Consider the following 22,218-nt stretch of genomic DNA (forward strand, 5'->3'; position numbering starts at 1 on the left):
ATGAGAGGCATCTTAGTTTACATCTTTAGATTAATTAATCCCGTGTCAGTTTTGTGCTGGATTTTGGTCTGGTGCAGAAATTTTCAACCACTGAAATCAGAATTAAAAATGGTCACACGGACACTATGACAGAGTCTTAAAGCTAATTAAATCACTTGGAAACGATGAAATTAAAATTATATTTTTAAAAATCCAGTTCTAGTGTTGCAGTACACTGTAATATTAGAAATTGCTATTTAGAACTACAAACTTTGTAGCACTTTGTAGTAGAAAGTAACTTGAACATTATAAAACAGGCTACATAATCAAGTAAAAAATAAGAAAATATTTTTTCTACCTACTTCACTTCGTGCCAGAAATAGAAACATGGAATTTTCACTAAAGACTTCATAAAATGTATATAGAAAATTCAATTACATTAATTGCGAGAGTTGTTTGTATCTTTTACCACACTTACTTCAGTATATCCAGTTTGTTATTACATTCACCTCTCTTCCTAATCTTATTATATTCACTTCACTTCACACTAATAAAGTACGACACAATTAACCCTTATCCGGGCAAGACATTTTTGTAACGAAAACGGGCAACCGGGGCCTGTGAGGCCCAGTATATATTTTAAGTGCGGAATACACAAAATCAATGCCTATTGTCACTTATTGTTTAGACTAGTCTAGAATGTACTGGTATATATTTTTGTCAAGTAGCGAAACTTCGTGCCACGCTTTTCTAAGCCGCCAAGCAGAATAGCAAATCCGGTCCAGACATTTTTGTAACGTAAACGGGCAACCGGGGCCTGTGAGGCCCAGTATATATTTTAAGTGCAGAACACTCAAAATGCAATGTCTGTTGCCGCATACTGTTCCGACTAAAGGTTACAATAGTCACGTGTTCAATATATAATTATGTGACAATTTGATCTAATATTTGACAGGAATTTCACTAAAGTTATACGGGGCCTCCTAGGCCCCGGTCGCCCGGTTACGTCAGGAAAAGATTTTCAAATTAAAAAAAAAAAAAAAAAACATTAGCTTTACCAACTCGATATGTTCATGATTTTAACTTCGACGAAAGATAGAAGAATTCAGTATTTTATGTCTTCAAAATATGTATGGTTATTGAGAAATTTTAGAAAAATGAAGCTACTGGGCCTGGGAGGCCCCGGTTGCCCGAATAAGGGTTAATAAGGAATAATTCAGTTTATATTGAATTTTAAGTGCTATTTTGTAATTTAAATAATTGGTTATATAACGCATAACATTTTCACTTACGTAATTCTCCATTTATTTCTTTTCAAAATTGACCAAAAGTACCTTTTCTTTCGCTTGTCTTTGATATTAATTCTCTTGCAATGGTGTTTAAATCTAAGCCTGGTCGTTACACATATGCAACAACAGCAGATGAACCAATCTTTCCTGCGTCATGGACGTCCTCAAATATGTCTTTAGACGACGCAAATAGCTGAATGATCTTTCGCAAATGCTCAAGAAGCTGGCATAGTGAGAACGAAAGTCCCTAGACGAACAACTTGGTCGAGAAGGTTGCGAACAGTTGGGGTTTGAGCACTAATAGTTTTTAATATTCTGGTGGTCGTCAGCGACTCAGACGTCATCAAAATAGGTGGATGCAGCCTGAGCTAAGATCATAATCTATCCAGGTTAAAATCCGACGCGTGAACTCCCAATTCCTGCTTCAAATAATCTCTTGAGAGAAGCCCACCAGCACATATAGTTCCTTCACGAAGTATCTTCTAGAGTTTTATGGGTTGTTTGAGGCCTGGTTGATTGAAACGACGCTGCATTTCATTCAACAAATTGTCAATGATTTCGAAGTACATTTCTGGAAGATCTGATACAGGTTCTAGGGTAGGTGCTATAGAAGGATTATCAGTCTGCTCCAACCTAATTGGTGTTCTGTTTGATCTTGATGAAGTGGGCAATTTTAAGTGTAGTCTGTCTGCATTTTCCTTTGCTTCCTTATAGATGTTTTAAATGCACTGTCCGTTCGTAGGTTTCTCAGAGTATCCTCTAAATAGAATTGCTGCTGCTCTTTTAGCTCCAGAAGCAGAAGCTTCAGAATTTTGAAGTAGTTTTGCCAGTTGTCCGCAAGGTACAAAAGCACTTATGCTGACTATCAGAAAAAATATTCCGAATTTGTTCATTCTTTTCAAACACCCTTTTAGAATCACTTTTTGATCATCATTTTTATCACTTGTATTACTGATGATTCTTTTCCAACGTGATTTGAATTCGTTTGTAGTAGATTGAAATCTGCTTAGAGATTTTCGCCTAACACACCAACGAGTAGGACAAAAAGGTAGTAAATGTTTAGGATTACTTTCGTTGATAGTTTTACAGGGTTCAAGAACAATGTCGGCGCATGTTGTCTATCATTTTGCAGAACCCAGATTGAGGTTTCAAACGTCTTTCACTATGGCCCGTACGTCACACAAAGATTCGCATTTTCGTGCTATTTCCTGCAATGGAAGATTTAATGCATGATTATTGCAATGAATGTATACAGCTTTCGGATGTTGAGTCGAAATTGTCTTCTGCACACCATTCACTCGCCCTGACAATAGCTGCATCATCATGACACTATTCGCGTATATTTTCTGAATTCAGCGAGCAAGAAAGTTTCGTTAGAATATCTTTGATCGTGAATTCTGTTTGTGCCATGTGGGGTGATCATTCCCAAAAATATTTTGTTGAGTTTGATTAATCAGAGTCAATACAGCTTATAGAGAGACAACAGACGATTGTTCTTTCTTTGAAATATCAGTCGTGGAGTCGGATATGATTGCATAAAATGGAGACTCTTTAACTTCTGCTACCAAGTCTCTCTATATTGCATGTCCCATAATCTTTAAAATTTCATTCTTTCAATCAGCACTAAGCCAGTCATCCCGCCGATTAGTCCATTGATTGAGAACAGGCACATCCATTTTTCTTTCAGCCAGGAGCGACATCAAATTACCCGTACTATGCAAATGTTCACTGATTGCTTCACCACTGCGAGCTAAATATCTAAGACTACTAGTTATTATAAGCAATGACTGTCTTCCTTATTCTTCTTTACGAACTTGGTCTGAAAGGAGAGCAGAAGCATATTCTGTTTCAGCACTCATATCTTAACCTTTCACTACCACTGGGACGTGTGTCCCACGATACATTCTCGGAGGACCCGTGGTAATTTACCGCATGCTATTGCTATGAATCGATGCTCTACTAGTAAAGAGAAGCCTGGCAATGGTTCACAGAATTGTTATGAACATTATCAAATGCACAGTAGTGGAAGTGAACGTGAAGTAGCCATATATTAATGTTTCTCACTCCGAAAAAAATGATAGTGAAAGTGCTAAACGAACGGAACGACAATTGAGTTCGCATTTTTCATGTCCTCTGGATTATTAGTCCTACCATATACGTTTTTTCTCCTCACAATAAAAGTTACTGCATTCTGCATATTGTTTATAAAAACATTAACTTTATGGAAAATGTATTTAGGCCCTAAATGTGCTGTTACTCATTTAAACTGTTATATTTTTTTCAAACTTTAAAATCTCGCTCGACGACTCGTTTCATATTGCAGACTTACGATTACTTAAACAACAATTTTTAAAGAATTTACAGTGTTTTGAGAATGTAGACCAATGGAAATAAAGAGAATTTTCAGTTCTTTTTTTCTAACTCTTTCTGTCTAACATGGGGGCAGAAAAAATTACCCTCCCTTGTTTCAAAGAGAAATATGAATCTAGAATAGAGACTTTTTTCACGTTACCATAAAAAGCAAAATTTAGTTCTTATAATCAGTGCTGTGTGATGTTTTTACAGTTTGAAAGTGAGGGGGCAAATTTCAGGAGGGGCAACTGCCCCCGTGCTCTCCCCCCGGTTCCGGCGCCCCTGGGTGAAGTGAACGGAGTCAGTTCTCTCCCTCGTTGTTCCTGTTTGAATAAATATAGTACGAGTTTCTCTGAATTAAGAGATATAGAGGCTGTTTTCCTTTGATAGTAATTAACGCGACTCTGGAGTAAAGGGCAGAATACCTCGAATGGGAGCTAGTTCCAAATCTGAATTTTTTAAAACTTATTTTAGCTAAATTACTAACTTTTGTACTAAATTTCTCATAATAAAGGCATTAATTTTATAGGGTTGGTGGGCCGGGATTAAGTCTAAGTCAAGGTATAACGTTTAGAGTGAATATGGTGATGGTAGACAACGACCGGATTTGAACGTTGCTGAATCACATTTAAAAATATTATGCGGTCTAACACACTGAATTTGCCTTAATCGTAACCTTAAAAATAAATTAAAAAATAAAGTTGAGAAATTCAAGCATAGAAACTTAGAAACACCATAGAGAAGTCAAACTTACTACAGCATTTATTAATTAATATGAGAGTTTTAGACAATAAAAGAATTACTGTGTAGTGTTAATTCTGGAATTTTCTTTTCTGTAAAATTCAAGTTAATTGCTTTAATTTATTGTTCTCTAGACTGATTAATTTCCATAGGTCTAACTTGATTGAAAATGGCATGACTGTATTTAGTCGATATATTAATATTTTCATTATATTTACATTGCGTTCCCACCTCAAACACTAGAAATAATGATAGAAGTTGGTGGAAGGTCTGTAGGCGAAATGGGAATAGGCCAAACGGGAAAACACTCCAACAAGAGGTGGAAAACGCATTGACCCTAAGACGTGGCATTAAGAAACTGGCAGGGAAATGCAGACAAACTAACTTCACGGGCTTTATTTTGAATATTAATTGCTTTCATTTTAATGTAATAAATACACATAAGTTTAATGTTAGAATATTGCAAGATTTATGACTCTTCCTAGTAACTAAACTAGAAGACGCTGAAATCAGGAACCAGTAGATTTTCCTATAGCGGCAAACATCATCCTTCATTGCTTTTTAGCAAATCTTCATTATAAAAAGACACTGCACTTACTATCAAAACAAATCGGTGGCCAGTAACTAGGGTACTAAAGGTCTACACTTTACCAAATTTGAAATGTTGGTAGATATTAAGAAGCTTAATGTGAGTCTGAAATAAAGTGGTGAGGACCAAGGATCTGTAAAAGTAATATTTCATATGCGTAGTAAGCTCAAGAAGATTTACTACCATGCCAAATTTGGTCAAGATAGGTAGGGATGCGCAGGAGACAAGATTTGTGGCTGTCTCGTCTCGAAAATGTGCTGTAAAAGTGATGTCTCGACTCGAAAAACGTATATTTCTCTATTGGAAGAGCCGTGTCTCGACTCGAATTTTGTCAGGAAAATCCTGTCTCGACTCGTCTCGTGCGCATCCCTAAAGATAGGGCAAGTTCCATTAATTACTTTTCAGTCAAAGTTCTTGATTTCACTGAATTCCAATCCAAATTGGATGGATGGCAATCTACTCTAAAACTAAAGATCTATACACCATATTATTTCATATTATGCTCGAATGTGTACAGAGTTCGTCAACCTTTACCACTACTCCAAGTTAGATCAAGATTGGGTGGGTTATATAGATCGTGATTTAGTGAAATTTTTGCATTCCTCTAAATTGAAACTGACAAGGAGACTTACGGAAGTGTAACTCACAGATTTGAATGAATCTTTGCATACTTTTAGAACATCGAAAAGTAATCGACACATTTTTTTTTTATTTCGGCAATGATGCGGGTTTAAGGGTAGAAACCACTCTTTGAACGTTAGGGGTGGTCTTCAAGCATAGACAGAAAACAATCATTTAATGAAGAAGAAAACATACTGCCAGGGTGGGGTTTAGGACAGCTGATTCAGAACCTGATGTCAAAATTACAGATCCAATATAGTGATTACAATTACAAAATGCCTTCTGGTTAGAAATGCTCTGCAGTTAGCTAAGAACAATCATGGTTTGCAGGGGTTAGTGCAAGGAGGCTTCAGACCGACTTGAAACCCGTTTCTGTACTTATTTTAGCGGGATGCCTGATTAAAACTAGTCTCTGTACCTCTCACTATTCAGGGTGCTTATTGGAAGTGAGTCCCCTCACCTCTCACTATCCGGGGTGCTTATTGGAAGTGAGTCCACTCATTTCTGACTATTCGGGTGAGTAACCTCGCCTCTCCCTATGTCAGAACTTCATGTATCCTCAATTGTTATAATTATGAATTTATTGACAAAACGTTTTACCGCATTGATATTCCGTAAAAAGTGTGTGATACATAAACATTGTTTACACGTCACACACCCCGACTAGTAAGTGGGAAGGGGACTCACTTTCAATAAACACCCCAAATAGTGAGAAGCGAGGTGAGAAGTGAGAAATAGGCGTTGTATTTCTCTGCATTCTCTCGGACATCGGGTAAGTTGCATTCGAAGTTAATAAGTGAGTTTTCAATAACAAATGATTGGCTGGTTATTTATGTTCGTGTACTTAATGACATGATATCTGTGTTAGGTAAACGAAAATTACGAAATAAGTTTGTTGGTCGTTTACAATTCCCAAATTAAAGTACCTCTGAATGCATTAAGGAAATATGCTTTTGCTATGAGTTATTAGAAGATAAACGTGCATTGGATAATATAGCTATTCTTTGACAAGTTTATTATGGTTTAAGAAATGGGTTCCTTGAATTATACTTAATTTTTACCCATTTCTATTACATAATTGCTTTATTTTACTCGTTTTTATTACACAAGCATTAGAAATTGATGCGAAACTATTATTTTTTCCCATTAAAAATTAAATCAATGCAACATACTTCAGAATTAAAAAAGAAACACTTAAAATGTCAATATAAATAAAGATTGTTTTGTTCAACCTTCTTCATCCTCGCTGTCGCTAAAGGTGTCAGTGTTTCTTTAGTTCGCCCATTAAAAGCAAGCCGCAAGTGAGCTTGAAGATTTTCTTCCGTAAACAAAGATCTGTGTGGCTTTAAAACCGACTGTAATATTTTCCATAAGTATTACTGTGTGGCTTTGCTTTGTATATACTTAAACACAAACAAACTATTTGCTGAGCAAAACAATATATTCCCATTAAAAACTACATACGTGTTACAGTTTTACCAACTAACACTTTGGCTTCATCAGACACTCTTGTTTGATGTGTATGTAGTTTTAGTTTTTAATGTGTTGACACGTATGTAGTTTTTAATGTCAATTTATTGTTTTGCTCAGCAAATAGTTTTTTGTGTTTAAAACCGAGTTTAGAGTGGAGTAGCTTGTTCCGACTGAAGCACTAGAAGGCACGGTTAATGCTTTCATGTACAAGACAGTCAAATTTGGCATTTTATTCAGGTGTTTCCTTCAAAAGGAAAAGGAAACGGGAGAAATTGAAGTAATTTCGTGTTGAAGAATTACACGACACACGTACAATTTTTCCAAAGGTATATACACCTGAGAGAAACGATTCAATTTTGTCGGTAGACCTTCTGTAAACATATTTGGATTTGCACGGGTGAGACCCAGACACTGAAAATATTTCCAAAATTTGGTAGCAACGTGATGTCCACTCATATAACCTGCAAACTGTTTGCACTGCATGACAGAAGTTTCAATAATTTCTTGAACTGATGAAAATAAGCCACACTTCACTTCCTTCCATCCACACTATAAGCTTAAAAAAAAATTACAGTGATTGTTCAGCCTACGTCTGGCCGATTTCGTTCCTTCCCCCTCCCGGGCAGAATAGACTCACCCGACCTGGCTCGTGGCATCCTGCAGTGTTGTGCAGTGGCTTCCTGGGAACGGAGTTGTTTTTCCGCGCAGATGACAATAACACAAAAACAGGACCATTGTTGTGAGTGTTGTGTTAAATTTGTTTCCAAGTGTGTGGGTTTCCGCTCTGTGACCAAAATACCGCCCAAAACTAAGGCGGTTTTGGGAAGGCTATGTTGCGACTCTTTATGACGCCCACTTTAGTGTTTCTGTGATTAAAAAACAGTGCAAGAATAATGGTTGCAACATCAGTTTAAGGAATAAAAAATATTTTGGAATAAAAAATGTTATTAAAAAATACAAGAGCAACGAAGCTCCACCATTTGTATCACCAATAAGGTTGCCTAGGAAGCGGGCATGCACCAAGGCCACCTCCGCCATGCAGAGGAAACTTCGCAAAATGGCAATGCAAGAAAATCCGCCAACACAAAAGTGAATGGCTAATCATCTTGTCGTGTCTTTGGGGACTGTGAGCCGGACGTTACACCTTCAACTCAAGCTGGAAAAAGTCATGAATGCTCGCGGCATCTTCTCACGGATGCCCACCAAAAGGAACGAAAGTATAACTCCCGAAAGCTGTACGAACGGCATCTGGCAAAACAAAGGTGGATTTACGTCGTAACGCTCGATGAAGCATGGATTTACCTTTCCGACTGCCTCAAACTGAGAGCCATCATGTACCGAGAGAAAGGCGCCAAGAACTTCAGAAGGTGTGTCCGTGTCTAAAGAATCCTTCCCAAAAGGGTTCATGGTCGTTACTGGCTACTGTTACCGAGGTAAACTGAAGATTCGTAGGGTGGCGAAGAACTGCAAAATAAATTCGCAGTATTTTCAGGAGCAGATCATGCGGCCGATTACGAGCATGAGATTCCAACAATGTACGGAAATGACGCCAATCTGGTGCGCATTCATATGGACAAGGCCTCATCACATACCTCACGATCGTCCCTCGCATTCTACAAGGAGATGGAGGAGGCAAGTGGTATACAGGTGATACCTTTCAATGAAGTACCTGTTAAATCTCAAGATGCAAGTCCTCTCGACTATTGTGGATTGGGATTGCTGAAGCGGGCTTTGGGAAAACGGAGTATGACAACTATGGAAGGACGTTGGAAAGCTGTCCAAAGGGAATGGGACAAGATTCCCCTCGCAGTTCTTCAGAGAAGCCTATTACAGTGGAAATTACGCTGTCGGGCTATTGTTAGGAACAAAGGGAAACACATCGAGAAATTACGGACCTGGCGCCATGGATTCTTCTAAATTTTTAGGTAAGTAAAAATTGGCCAAATGTAGACTGAACAATCTCTGTATCTGCTTACAGACGACATCTGTAATTTTATCTGTTGTATTAAGCTGGAAAGATAGACATTGTTCTTCATTTTCAATTAGTTCCTTGAGATTTGACACAGCAGAACTTTCTCCTTCATCTTTCTCTTCTATCCACTTCTGCAATGCGCTGTAATAAGCATTGTTGAATTTTCCTGCCTGGATCCAAGTCTTCCAACTGGTAATCACTGGCACTGGATTACCCAGCAAACTGGTGATCTTTTCTGCTTCCCACAAAAGGTTTAGCAGGCTTTCCCGTCTGGCTGGTGTTTGAGTTAAACCTGATTTAATTGATGCGATAAAAGTATCAGCTACTTTCAGATTATTTCCGCATATAAATGGAGAACATGTGCCCCGCAAGTAAAACGCATTAATCTAGGAGCAACTGCATCTAAGCGCATAGCAGTGCTTTTTCATGTATGGGGCATCATCAGATATTAGAACTACAAACTACTTCTATTAACACCAGTATCACTTAATGCGTGAAGTACAATGTCTACTATCACATCCACATTGACCGTTGCATTATTTTTGTTCTGACTAGGCGGAAAGAGTCAGTATTTTCATCAAGTGGGCGGACAAGAGCATTTGCAAGCTTACGTTTTTTAAATTCAGGAGTATCGGAAACAAGCACGGAAATATCCTTTCCTTCACACTTCGATTTTGTTTTCACTCAGATCATCATCAGCACAACTATGTATATATTTTCTTAATGTACTTTCACTAGGGGCTGTTATTATGTTAGTACGGTAGGTACAATTTTTGAACTCTTCATTCCTAAAAACATGAGAGGGATACCGGCTGCAACAAATGCTGGTAACCATATTCTTGATGTTCTCTTGATTGGTCCCCATCCGCTGCAACAGTTGAAGAACAGTGGTGGCCAAACTATTGCCGCTGCTTCCTGCTTCACTCTCATTTTGTGCAATTTTCCTTAAGCGGCGTTTCGAAGAAGAAACAAGTAACTGCACAGTGGACTTCTTCTTATATTTAATGAATTCAGAAAAAAATGTATTACCGCCCTGTACTTTGGAATGGTCAGTTGGAAATTCTCTTACTCTCTGAGATGCATATACTTTTGGCACCTTGGAATAAGCACAAGTTTTGCCTCCCTTTTAGCACAAAGTGAGGGAGCCAAAAAGAAAATTCTTCTGAGTGGAAGGTGCGGAGAGAGAGCAGGAATTCGGAATTTCCATTGCTACGCTTAAAGGCTTGGGCAGTTGATTCCCATTGCTTGCGGCATTGATAACAGCCTAGCCTTTGTTATCATATTTTTTCCTTTGGTACAAAATATATTATCTTTCTTTGTTGCCACATACACAGAGTTCTGGAGTAAATAGGGTGACCAACCGTTCCGTAAAAACGGGATTGTCCCGTTTTTTCACTACAATTCCCGGTGTCCCGAAAAATTTTCTCTGGACGCCAAAATGTCCCGTATTTCGTTCATTAGGCACAAAAATCTTTCTATTCTAAAATTTCCTGATTTATATTATTATTTTCTAAGCTATGTGATTACATTGGAATATGTTTAATTACTGAGTAACGTCATTACGACGTTTGCGATATTGGATGTGGTGGCTGCACTGTTTTCCCTCCTAGGCCTCCCCATCCAAGACTTCCACTCCGCAGACGACAGTGCAAGGGGCTCAAAGTCTTATGAAAAACAAACTGTTTCGGGCGGTGGAAGACTGAGGCGCTACATCGCGTGCTCGTTCGCACCGACTCTCAGAGCGTTATCGTTAGCCCTATACTTTGTTCAAGACATTCTTGTAAGATGCCATCAGCTCTAGCAACAGGACCGTGTCGTCGTTGTCTGCTGGGTGCCGGGTCATGTCGGCATTCGGGGAAACGAACGCGCAGACACAGCTGCCAAGAACGCGCAGACACAGCTCCCAAGAACGCCACCTTGGCCGATGTTGCTTTGGAGCACAGTATCCCTTTCCCCGATCTCTGTAGCCATTTTAACATCGTGATGCGCTCTCACTGGCAAGCAGATTGGGACCAGGCCGTTGAAAATAAACTTCAAGTTGTAAAACCACTTCTTGGGGACTGGCAGACGTCCTCGCAGCCTAATTTCGAGATAAAGTGCTCCTGATGTTTTTGCGTAGCGGCCACTCTCAACTGACGCATTGCTACTTGCTGTGGAGATTGAACCGTCCGTATTGTGAAGAGTGTATTGTCGCCCTGAGTATTCAGCACATTCTTGTTGAATGTCCTGAACACCCAGATCTCAGAGAACGTTTTGGACTGCCTTGTCTACTTACCCGTGTCTTGGGGGATGATAGTGATGTTATTAGCTGGGTACTTAAGTTCATTTCTCATTGTAGGGTTGCTCATGTTCTCTGAGCTGTTTTAGTTTGTTGTGATTGTTTCATTGCTGCTAAATTTTTATATTTCTCTCAGTTTTTAGTGTTGTTTTCTATATATTGTTATTGTTATATTTTTTTTCTTATTTACTCTTTTATCTTGTACTTTTGCTTTAGTTTTTTTCTCTTCATTTAGCAGCACCTTTGTTCATTTGAACCTTATTCGTTTTAGCCTTGTCTTGTTTTAATGTCGCAGTCCTGAGCAACCGAGTTCCCCTACTCCCCCTACTCATTACTCATGAGTTGCAGTGCGAATCATTTCTTCACGCACGTATTCTCCTTGCGTCTCTACCACTCTTCTGACATCTAGATCATTTTTTGACAGGGAAGATCTTCTATGGTGACCCGGCAGTCCAACGTGTGGTTGATGACTTCTTTGAGTCGGAGACTCCAGAGTTGTTCTTGAACTGCAGCCTGAGCCTATTTTGATTACCTAGGTAAGGTGGTTCACAGTTTTCTTTTTTATTCTTCCAAAGTTTACATTTTTCTGTTTACCCCTCAGTCGGACATGCCAATTGCAACAAACTATTATTTGGAGAGTTATTTTTTCAACCTATATCAATCTACCAGAGAAGAACCACGTGAGATATATGAGCATAATTTTTTATTGAACGCCACCCTTTCCCTACACTGATAAACAGACAGACTTTGCCATTCCATCACTTTGGAGTAACGAGCTGAAAATATATCGAGTAGATTCGAAGTGTTCCACATTTGTAAACGCGCTGCGGTTCATATAGTAAGATTTTATTCACTACCACTATGTTATGCTAAAATGCTCAATACTCTTTTCAGAATACCTGATAGTTTTACTATTCAATCATTTAGACAATTGAGTTACAAAATTTTAATCTCGCAAATACACAAACCCTTTTTCGCACATAAATTATTGCTTAATGGTCGCACATAAGTTATTGCTAGTAGAACCGGTCAACGGACCGGTTCTCCTAAGAATTTTTATAGTTTAAAAGTTCAAATTTATTGAAAGTTAATGTAGAGAGGAACCTGAGTTATATTTTAAAAAGTTTTGATATCAGTGACTATATATCAGATCTTCATGTGTCCGTTTTTATATATTTTGTTTCAAAAATTACACGAAAGCAAAGTTTATCTACTTTAAAAATACAAAATCCAATCTCCGTACCTACTGAATTTGAAGTAATTTTCACTACTTATAAATAAAGATTTTTCTACTTTAAGTATTCTGTATTTGAGTCTACAATCAAATGAAGTGAATCATGTTTCAAAAACTTACGTTCGATTCCCAGCCAGAGGAAGTGCACGTTTATACCCACACTAAAATATTGCTATAATGCAAGAATATCTTCGCTGCTAGAATAAGTAAATGAACAAATCAAATAGGTTTAAGGAAAAACATATAGAAGTAAAGCATTTTGTTTTTATTTCAAGACGTAATTGATTTATTTATTGTCACTCATCTTTTGCAGTGGAAACATAGCTTAGAGCAGAATAAGATACAGACAAATCTGAAAGCTATATTTGAGTCTTTGAAAGACAAACTAATCAATTTGATTTTTTGCTTGAAATCGTTTACTTATCTCTAAATGTTATCTGCTATTCTGGTAGTATGTTTACTTGCTATGCAGCCAGAATATTCATTACCAAATTCATCCAACATCTGGACTTTTTTGTAATTTATAATTTACTTATCATATTATGTATATATTGTATATAAAATACAGGCTTTTCTTCGTAGTTAATAGGAATTTTTACAACAATTATGAACGAATGTGAGAAAAAGCTTTAAAATTGCAGTGATTACACTCTGCAAACTGGAGAGAAAAATGTGGTCACAATGATCACAACAGCATTTAATACAAAGAAAAGAATGTTTCATAGGTTATGAATAGGTTGGTAATCAGAAACACTGAGCTGATATACACAAAGCTGGAAAGTCTCAAAATGAAACTGATGAAGTCTATCCATCATGTTCAGAGCTGCACAATAAAGGTTTACTAAAGCAATGCATCATATGTTACGTGCTTGAAATAGCAAAAAACTGACAAGAAACACGTGATGTGAAAGAAAGGAGTCACACTCGAAACGCTTTCGAAAATTGGCACTCACTTAACACAGAATTAAGAGAATAAGGTTAGATTGCTTTACTAAATTCCTACAGCATTATTCTTCTTCTTACCAGTTTTTTCATTATTTTTAAAAGAAGTTCGTGCAGTAAGTAAGCTGTGGAGTACTTCCGATCATGTAGTCTGTGGTCCCTTCCCGAGACAAAATAATCTCACACTGTTCTTTTTTTATTCGTCAAAAATCATTAGTGGTATTTTTTGTAATTTATTTGTATTACCCTGCAACTCGATAAAATACCATTTCATGTGACGCCTTTTTCCTCGAGGTATGCAACAGGCGATGATAAACTCTTTGACTGAAGCAATAAAGCTTTCTGTGATGGTGCTTCTGCTGCTGGGATTTTGACGTCATCGAACTTGAAGCTGTATCGGTCATCCAGTCATGAGCTCTGGAGAAAATTCCTCATCTTGAAAACTGCATAGAATATCAAGCTCACCAGAATTGCTAGAAGTAGTTTCAGGCACCAGAAGTGGTTTCTTCGGTAGTCCCATCTGTTGGTGGTTCCAAAAACTATAGTGGTAACCCTATAACAAAACGAAATGTATATAAGTCACAATATAAACAAGAAAAGAAATACTTAGACCAAAAGCATTAAAAATATTTGTTAACTTAATACATGCTCAGTCATTTTCCCCAAAATATACGAACAATGTCTATTGAATGATTATTAACAAAGATCGCACCAGATAGTAACGCGCCCCCGGTTTGAAATAACAATTGTTGTAAATAGCATTAGATCATTTAAGTCTTTTGGAAGCATCTGTATGATGGAACGTGATATGTCAGCACGTTTTCGAAGTAAAGTCTTTAGAAAAAGTTAAATTTTTCATTTCTTGTAACTTCGTTCTTTCATTCATTCGAAATACATTATACCATGATCATAGTATTTGACGCTAAGATACAAATGATGCGCATTGCACCGTTTGCCATTTAAGTTATTAGAGATCTCCAAAATGTTGATGTTAGTGATAATATACTGTCCTTTGTTGCACTGAATAATGTACGTGGTATTGTGGTTATATTTAATATCTAAATTAGAAATATGTAATACCTTACATAATGCAATTTGAGAAAATACAACTTTATTTTGCGTTGGGAACACTGCTTGTTATCTAGTGGTATTATAGAGTATGGTATCTAGAAGAATTTTTCTTTCAATATTTAACACAACATGATACAAAATTTCAGCATTTTTAATATTATATAGGCGCGGATCCAAGGGAGGGCTATAGCTTCAATTAACGCTCAGGTATACACTGCATTAAATGGGCTTCAATCCTGCTTTACACTAAATAAACCGGCAAAGTATGGTTTAGCAACTCCGTTGATCATATCCTGGATCCTCGGCTGTATATATATATATATATATATATATATATATATATATATATATATATATATAGATGGATGGATAGAGAGAGAGAGATTATATACATCAGCAGTGGATTTTGCTTCGGGAGATGCTTGAGGAACGGGTAAGAAACATTTGTGTTGTACGTGCATTGCGAATAAATGATCACAAATTTATTTCTGGAGGGGCTTGAGCCCGATACGCACCTCTAAGTACGCCACTGTACAGTCAATTCCCATATAATCTCACACGGTAACGAAACCAATTTGAGTAAAGGCAAACCAGCTATCAATATTCGAGACGAGACCGAGACTTTCGAAACTGACCTAAGTCTCGCCTCGATTTGTAGAGGTCCGTCTCGGTCTCGGTATGTAAAAGATCGCCTCGGTCTCGATACCATCCCTATCAGCCCTACGCCATCATGAATCCCTTACAAGTTAAAAAAATAAGACTAGGGTGCGCAGTTAATCACAAGGAAGTATACTCTTCGACATAACCGTGTGAAAGTACTTCACAGTGAACACAGTTGCAAATAATTTTCCTTTTCGCGTTCAAACTGAGGTATTATGGAAAAACATCAATAGTACATTAGGACTAGGAGTGGTGATTGAGCACCGTTGGTTTGAGAAATATTCCGCGGGGATATATCGTTGAAAACAAACCACTGTCCACCGATCGATAATATATTCAGATGAACTTTTCAAGAACACAATATAATTGGACTATCGGAAAAGTGGTCGCTCAATTGCAGACGAGTTAGGGTTACCGTGGTTCAGAAGGAGTATCGTGGTCTGTCAGAGACACCGGACGACAAGAATCACTGACTGTACTGAGTTGAGTTGAGTTGATTTTGAGTTTTACGTCCCGTTCAGCAGCGAGGCTATATGAGACATGGACCTACTGATTAACGTGGAATCCGAACCACATGAGCACCCGCCGAACCACCAACTTCATGCAACCACTATCAATGCAGAAGCATTCTGCTAAACCCTGTGAAAGCTATGCAGAGCGATTCAAAACAAACGACGCGGCATGCCGACAAAGGGCATTGTTCTTCTCCATGACAATGCAAGACCTCACACTGCAGGTCAGACCCGCGATTTGTTGGACAGCTTTGGCTGTGAAGTTTTAGACCACCCACCCTACAGTCCTGATCTTGCACCGAGCAATTACCATCTGTCCCTCCACCTCAAACAACACCTCAGTGGCAACCGTTTCAATGATGACAACGATGTGAAAACGGTAGTGAACTCTTGGTTATCGGAGCAGGCGGCAAATTTTTATGAAGAGGGTATTTTGAAATTGTTGAGAGTTATGATAAGTGTTTGAACAAACTTGGCAACTATGTCGAAAAATAGAGTAAAGTATGTACTTCCTGAAAATATATTTACTTGTTTGAAATAACCTTCGTTGTGTACTTATGTTCAAAGGGCCTTACTTATTTATTTATTTATTTATTTATTTAGCCTGTTTTGACTTACATAATGGAGAGTATCTCCTATAAGTTCTACAGTTGTCATGCATATAAATCAAATTGTAATTACAGCTTAATTACAGCTTACACCATTTGAAGTACAAAATTATAATAAACATCACATGTTAAATTTGTTACATAATTCATAATACATCATACATCATAATACATCATTTGTTACATAATACATCATATTCATACATTGTTATCATTTACAAATTCCTGAACTGAATAATATGCTTTAGAAAGTAACAGAGTACGAATTTTGTTTTGAGTATTAAAATTTACCTCTTTATAATGTGATGGTAACATATTATAAAGTCTCGTACAATTTAAATAAACATTTTTTTGGTACTTGGAGTAATTTTGTTGTACTACGTAAATGTCGTTTAATTGCCGCGTGCTGTATGCATGAATATCTCTTGTTTGTATAAACATCTGTTTGTTTTGTTTCACGAAGTGTATACATTTATATATGTATAGGCTTGGAAGGGTTAAAATTTTTTGTGATCTAAATATTTGTTTACATGATGTTCTTTTATTTAGTCTGAATATTATTCGTAGTATTTTCTTTTGTATCCGAAATGTTTCCTGACTGCATGCGGCTGACCCCCAAAAGATAATTCCAAAACTGAGGAGTGATTGGACTTTTGCATAGTATATCGATAATAAGCTATTTCGTGAAACTGTATCTCGTAACCTAAAGAACGCAAAACATAAAGTAGTCAATTTTTTATTTAATGTTTTAACATGGGTTTGCCAAGACAAATCATCATCGATGTAAACACCAAGTAATTTTGTTGCATTAGAATACTCAATTTGTTTTCCATTAATGTTTAGCGAAGGGAAGGATGGATTATTTCCTGGAAAACGAAAGTTAATTGCGACTGTTTTATCTGTATTTAGGATAAGGTTATTTGCATTCAACCAAGTAACTATTTTGCTTATAACCTTTTCTGTCTTGACCAATACTAAATTTGGGTCTTGTTCAGTAATAACTATATTTATATCATCAGCATATAACATGCATTTTGTGGGGTGTAAAGTTTTTATCAGATCATTTATATAAATTATGAATAGAGTAGGGCCTAAAATAGAGCCCTGAGGGACACCTCTGGTAATTTTTGATTGCTTTGAGAAGAAAGTGCAGGATCGATTTGATTCAACTTTTGTAATTTGAACAGTTTGGCATCTATTTGTTAGGTAGGATGAAAACCACTGGTTTGCTACGCCACGTATGCCATATTGAGACAATTTATTTAGCATAATATTGTGATCAATTTTGTCAAATGCCTTTGACAGATCGATGAATAAACCTATAACATAATTCTTATTATCGAGTGATTTCAGGATATCTGTAAGAAAATCAAATAAAGCGGTATCAATACTTTTATTCTTCTGAAATCCGTGCTGAAAAGTCGAGATAATATTATGATTTATTAAAAATTTGCTAAGACGTTTTGCCATGACTGACTCAAATATTTTTGAAAATATCGATAGAACTGAAATAGGTCGATAATTTGTCATGACATTCTCATCACCCTTTTTAAAAGTTGGAAGAACCTTAGCATTTTTAAGTAGTGTGGGAAATATACCGTTTTCTAACGAGAAATTTATAAGGTAACAAAGTTGATGTGTGATATGTTTCGCACATTTTTTAATTACAATGGAAGGAACTTCATCCATACCTGAAGAACTGCTGTTTGATAAAGATTTAATTATTCCTATTAACTCATCTACAGAAACTGGATATAAGAACATAGACTTTGTGTTTATTTCTCCTTGATTTGGGAGTTTCTGCATTATTTTTGAGTGATCAGTATTTTTCGTTTGATCAGCTGAATGCACAAAATGATCGTTAAATATATCTGCAATTTGCTGTGGATTGTCTATAACTTTACCATTTAGTTTAAGATATTCTACACTCTTAGGCCTGCAAAAAACACGCCTCGTATATTAGGCCTATATAAATCTGCACACTTTAACTGAGACTAAAAAATCACACCAGTTGTTTAAATTCTTCGGCTACATTTGTTAACAGCCTAATTATAACTGAAGATTTGAGTTAAGTTAGGGGCTTATGCTATTTTCCATACTTCTGTCCTTTTAAAGCTATGTTCATCATAACATTAACTTATTTTTCATCTATTTTTAAAACCGTTAATAAAAAGTATACATGAAACATTTACTACAAATTAACAAAAGTAAATTTAGAACTATATACCTACCTAGCGAAAAAAGAAATTCAAAAACAAAACTGGAAAATAAAAGTAAAGTTACTGCTTTAGGCTTGAAGGAGCCTTCGCATCTCCTTGCTTTTTTCACACATTTTGTCAATAATAAGATTGTTGTCTATTTTGGTCAGAATGTCTCTTTCTGAGTTCATCAAGAACAATAATTCCAGATGTTCATCTGTAAGTCTTGAACGTAGTCTTGTTTTTATGTAACGCCACTAGCGCCTCTAACGGCGGAAATGGGAGGGAGAGACATGTAAAAATGATCCAAAATGACCGAGATTAGAGTCAAATCAATATATTTAGAAGTCGCTGAGATCATTAGTGGTACCACCAAAGCCTAAAACAAAAATGGCAAGGCCGTAGGCCGAGTAAAGACGGGATCTGGGGGCGGAGCAGTGGGGGTGGGAGGGTTGATATATAAAAATCATCCAAAATGACCGATATTAGAGTCAAATCTATAAATTTCAGGGTCCCTAAGATCATTATAATGACATTCCCAAAGCCAAAAACAGAAAGAGCGAGGCCGCAGGCCGAGCAAATACAGGGATTTGGGGCGGAGCGTGGGGTTGGTAAGGGTGATATGTAAAAATCGTCCAAAATGACTGATATTAGAGTCACATCTATATATTTAGGGGCAAATCTAATATCATTAATAGCATTCCCACGCCGAAAACAGAAAGAGCGAGGCCGCAGGCCGAACAAATATCGGGGTCTGGGGTGGAGCCCTAGCTGGCCAAAGGCTAGCGAATTTATAAAATAATTATGTAGCTTTGTTTTTTTTAAAATGTGTTCAGAGAGGAAACTGTGCGCCTGCCCGAGGCTAAGACGGGTCTTAGCCCCTCCCGAGGAGGGCGCAAAGGCACTGATGTGAGGAGGGCGCAGCGGCCATCGGACCGGTACTTGATTATGGCCAGTCCGCCCCTGATATATATATATATATATATATATATATATATATATATATATATATATATATATATATATATATATATATATATATATAACTTTTAGTAGGTAAAGAAGGAAAAATAGGTCCAAAATTTCACGAAAGTCGTACAGGAAAAAAAAATTGAATTCTTCATGTTGGAGCAAAACTACGAAAATACAAAAGGAAACTAGAAAGTTAAGAATGACTTGTTTTGTCGAGAGAGAGAGAGAAAATAGATGCAGGTAACTCGAATTACCTATATATTTATCTAATATGTATGTCCATGTTTGGCAAGTAATTTTCAATCAATATAAAGTTTCAATGTAATGAACACACGATTAGTTTTCTCGAATAAAGATCACATGCACTGCTTAGAGCTCAGGAATAAGCTTAATCTATGTTATGGCACTGGATATATGCTTATATAATACATTACGACCTTATGAACTTGTATAAGAAGCAGAATGTACTGAAAGTGAGATGCGAATTATACGATACATTGGACTTTGAATGTAACTTGTTTGGTGATCCAACCCGACACAACAGATAACAAATATTAGTGCCGTAGCACCCACCACAAGATTAAGGAAGTTCCTGTTTTAAAATGTCAATTATACACTGAGATGTGAAACGGTAATAAATTTGAATATATATATATATATATATATATATATATATATATATATATATATATATATATATATATATATATATATATATATATATTGTAGCAATAATTTACCCTGTTGTATTTTTAAAATGACAGAACAGAATGTATTGGATAATAAATGAGAAATTGTAAAATTTCAATTTCGGTACGATTAAATAAATTCGTGCTGCTATAGGTGGCGTTATCCGTTAGTAGGTACTGGACAATTCTGATTCAAAGGAAGGAAATAAACTGTCTTATAGTACTGGAGTTAATTTAAAAGTTTAATTGTATAAGCAGTACTAAGGCTATATGAGACAAAGTCTATTGCTGAAAGTGAAATACGGGTCACTATTAGGCTTTTATCCCAGGTATGTTATACCTACTGATGATTGAAACTGAAAAACACGCATGGAAAGCATTAGCGCTAGCAAATTAGTTACGAATAGCTACATTATACCATAATTCAAGTCATACCATAAGTCAAGAATGAAGGCCAAAAATAAGAAGCGGAAACGAGAGACTATTTGATAATAATACTTTCACAATTTTAATTTCACACTATTTATTTCGAGACTTTCGAGACGAAACCGAGACCAAGATCGAGACAAGCATCTGTTGACCGAGACAAGACCGAGACGGCGATTTTTGACTCGAGATGAGATCGAGACCGACACCGCTACTTATCAGTCGAGACGAGACCGAGACTGTACAAAGTCTCGTCTCGTCTCGTCTTGTCTCGATATCATTCCTACGCTGAAGTTCGATTCATTGGTGAGATAGTGGTTTCCTATCAGCTGTAAAAGCGTACATTTCAACTACGTCAATCCAATATGGTAGTTGAAAATACTGGATTTTCTATCTCATGTGTAAAATCGATTAATTTGAGCTCCTTAAGCATACGAAGAACTTACTAACTTAAATATCCGGAAATCTAGAGACTCACTGCAGAAGCACAAGAACGCTATTCCGTCATTTCCTTCTTGCGATTGGTGCAATCGACTTCCTGAAAACCTTGTGTTTATACTACTTTATATCTGTCAACTAAAGTTTGCGACTAGAATTCTGAAAAATACACCCTAAAGGAGCTTTTCTTATGAACATCTATCTCACACAACTTACGGATGTAGCTTTAATAATACATATATCAAGTGACGCGTACATGTTTTAAAGTTCTGCGTCATGCAAGTTTTCTCCTTGTTAAAATTTTTGACCGGCTTCTGCATCTATAGAACAAAACAAACAAAGATGACAATCTTTCATATTTTTACCTTAACTTCCTCTATAAATCGCGATGCTAGAATATTTCTTTCGTTGTTTCTATAATGATTGTGAGTATGCATTTGACAGCAAGATTCTTCTTTTCGTTTTACTCCAACTTTTAGTTTTTTTTTTTTAATTATTTTATGGTGCATTTCGTAACTCGTAACCCTTTTGAGTGTATGTCCTTTAATACCATTGATTATGATGTGTCCTACTGTTTTCAAGCATATTATTGGATGTGCGCTAATAATGTTAATCACCTGTCTCACTTCATTTTGTAGGGATGTGCAAAAATATATAATTCCAAATAAAGACCTTCTGAGGAGAATACTTACCAAAGATTAGTCTTATTTGCCTACGAAACAATGATTCCTTAATAACAATAAAATTTTATTTGTTATTCACAACAAAAACATGCTTAAAATTTCATGCTGAATGTAAAATGATTTTGGATTGGAATGTATTCTTTACTTCAACATTAAAAAATTGTTTAAATTAGAAATGTTTGAAATTAAAATATATTTGTCAGATAAGTTATTAGGCCCTACTAAAGATAATTACTATTTTATAACTATAATATGTACGTGAAAAAACTTGTGTATATAAATGAAAGTAGTCCGTCTTGAACGCAACGAAACCAACCTCGAAATTCGTACTTTTTTTTTTAAATTTAAAGCGCAACTTCAAAAAACATTTCAGAACACTATTTATCTAACTATTATTCTATGCGATGAACTAAAAGTTATTAATTTGTAGTGTCTTCATTATTTGCGTGATTGTGAGCATTTTTAGTGTTATTTTTTAATATTTGTCATTG

At 36.4% G+C, this 22,218-nt stretch overlaps 1 protein-coding gene across 1 annotated transcript in view; it reads right to left on the bottom strand.

The window, feature by feature from the left end:
- Nucleotides 1-12,778: 12,778 nt before the first annotated feature.
- The window catches only part of LOC145670275 (protein O-mannosyl-transferase TMTC1-like), a 2,166,608-nt gene continuing 2,157,168 nt past the window's right edge, over nt 12,779-22,218 (bottom strand). Inside the window, exon 16 of the mRNA XM_081738705.1 lies at nt 12,779-14,023. Coding sequence (XP_081594831.1) covers nt 13,871-14,023 — 153 coding nt within the window. The 3' untranslated portion in view covers nt 12,779-13,870. The remainder of the gene's footprint in view (nt 14,024-22,218) is intronic.

Source organism: Thermobia domestica, chromosome 14, assembly GCF_964235325.1.
Source record: "Thermobia domestica chromosome 14, izTheDome1.hap1.1, whole genome shotgun sequence".
NCBI lineage: Eukaryota > Metazoa > Arthropoda > Insecta > Zygentoma > Lepismatidae > Thermobia > Thermobia domestica.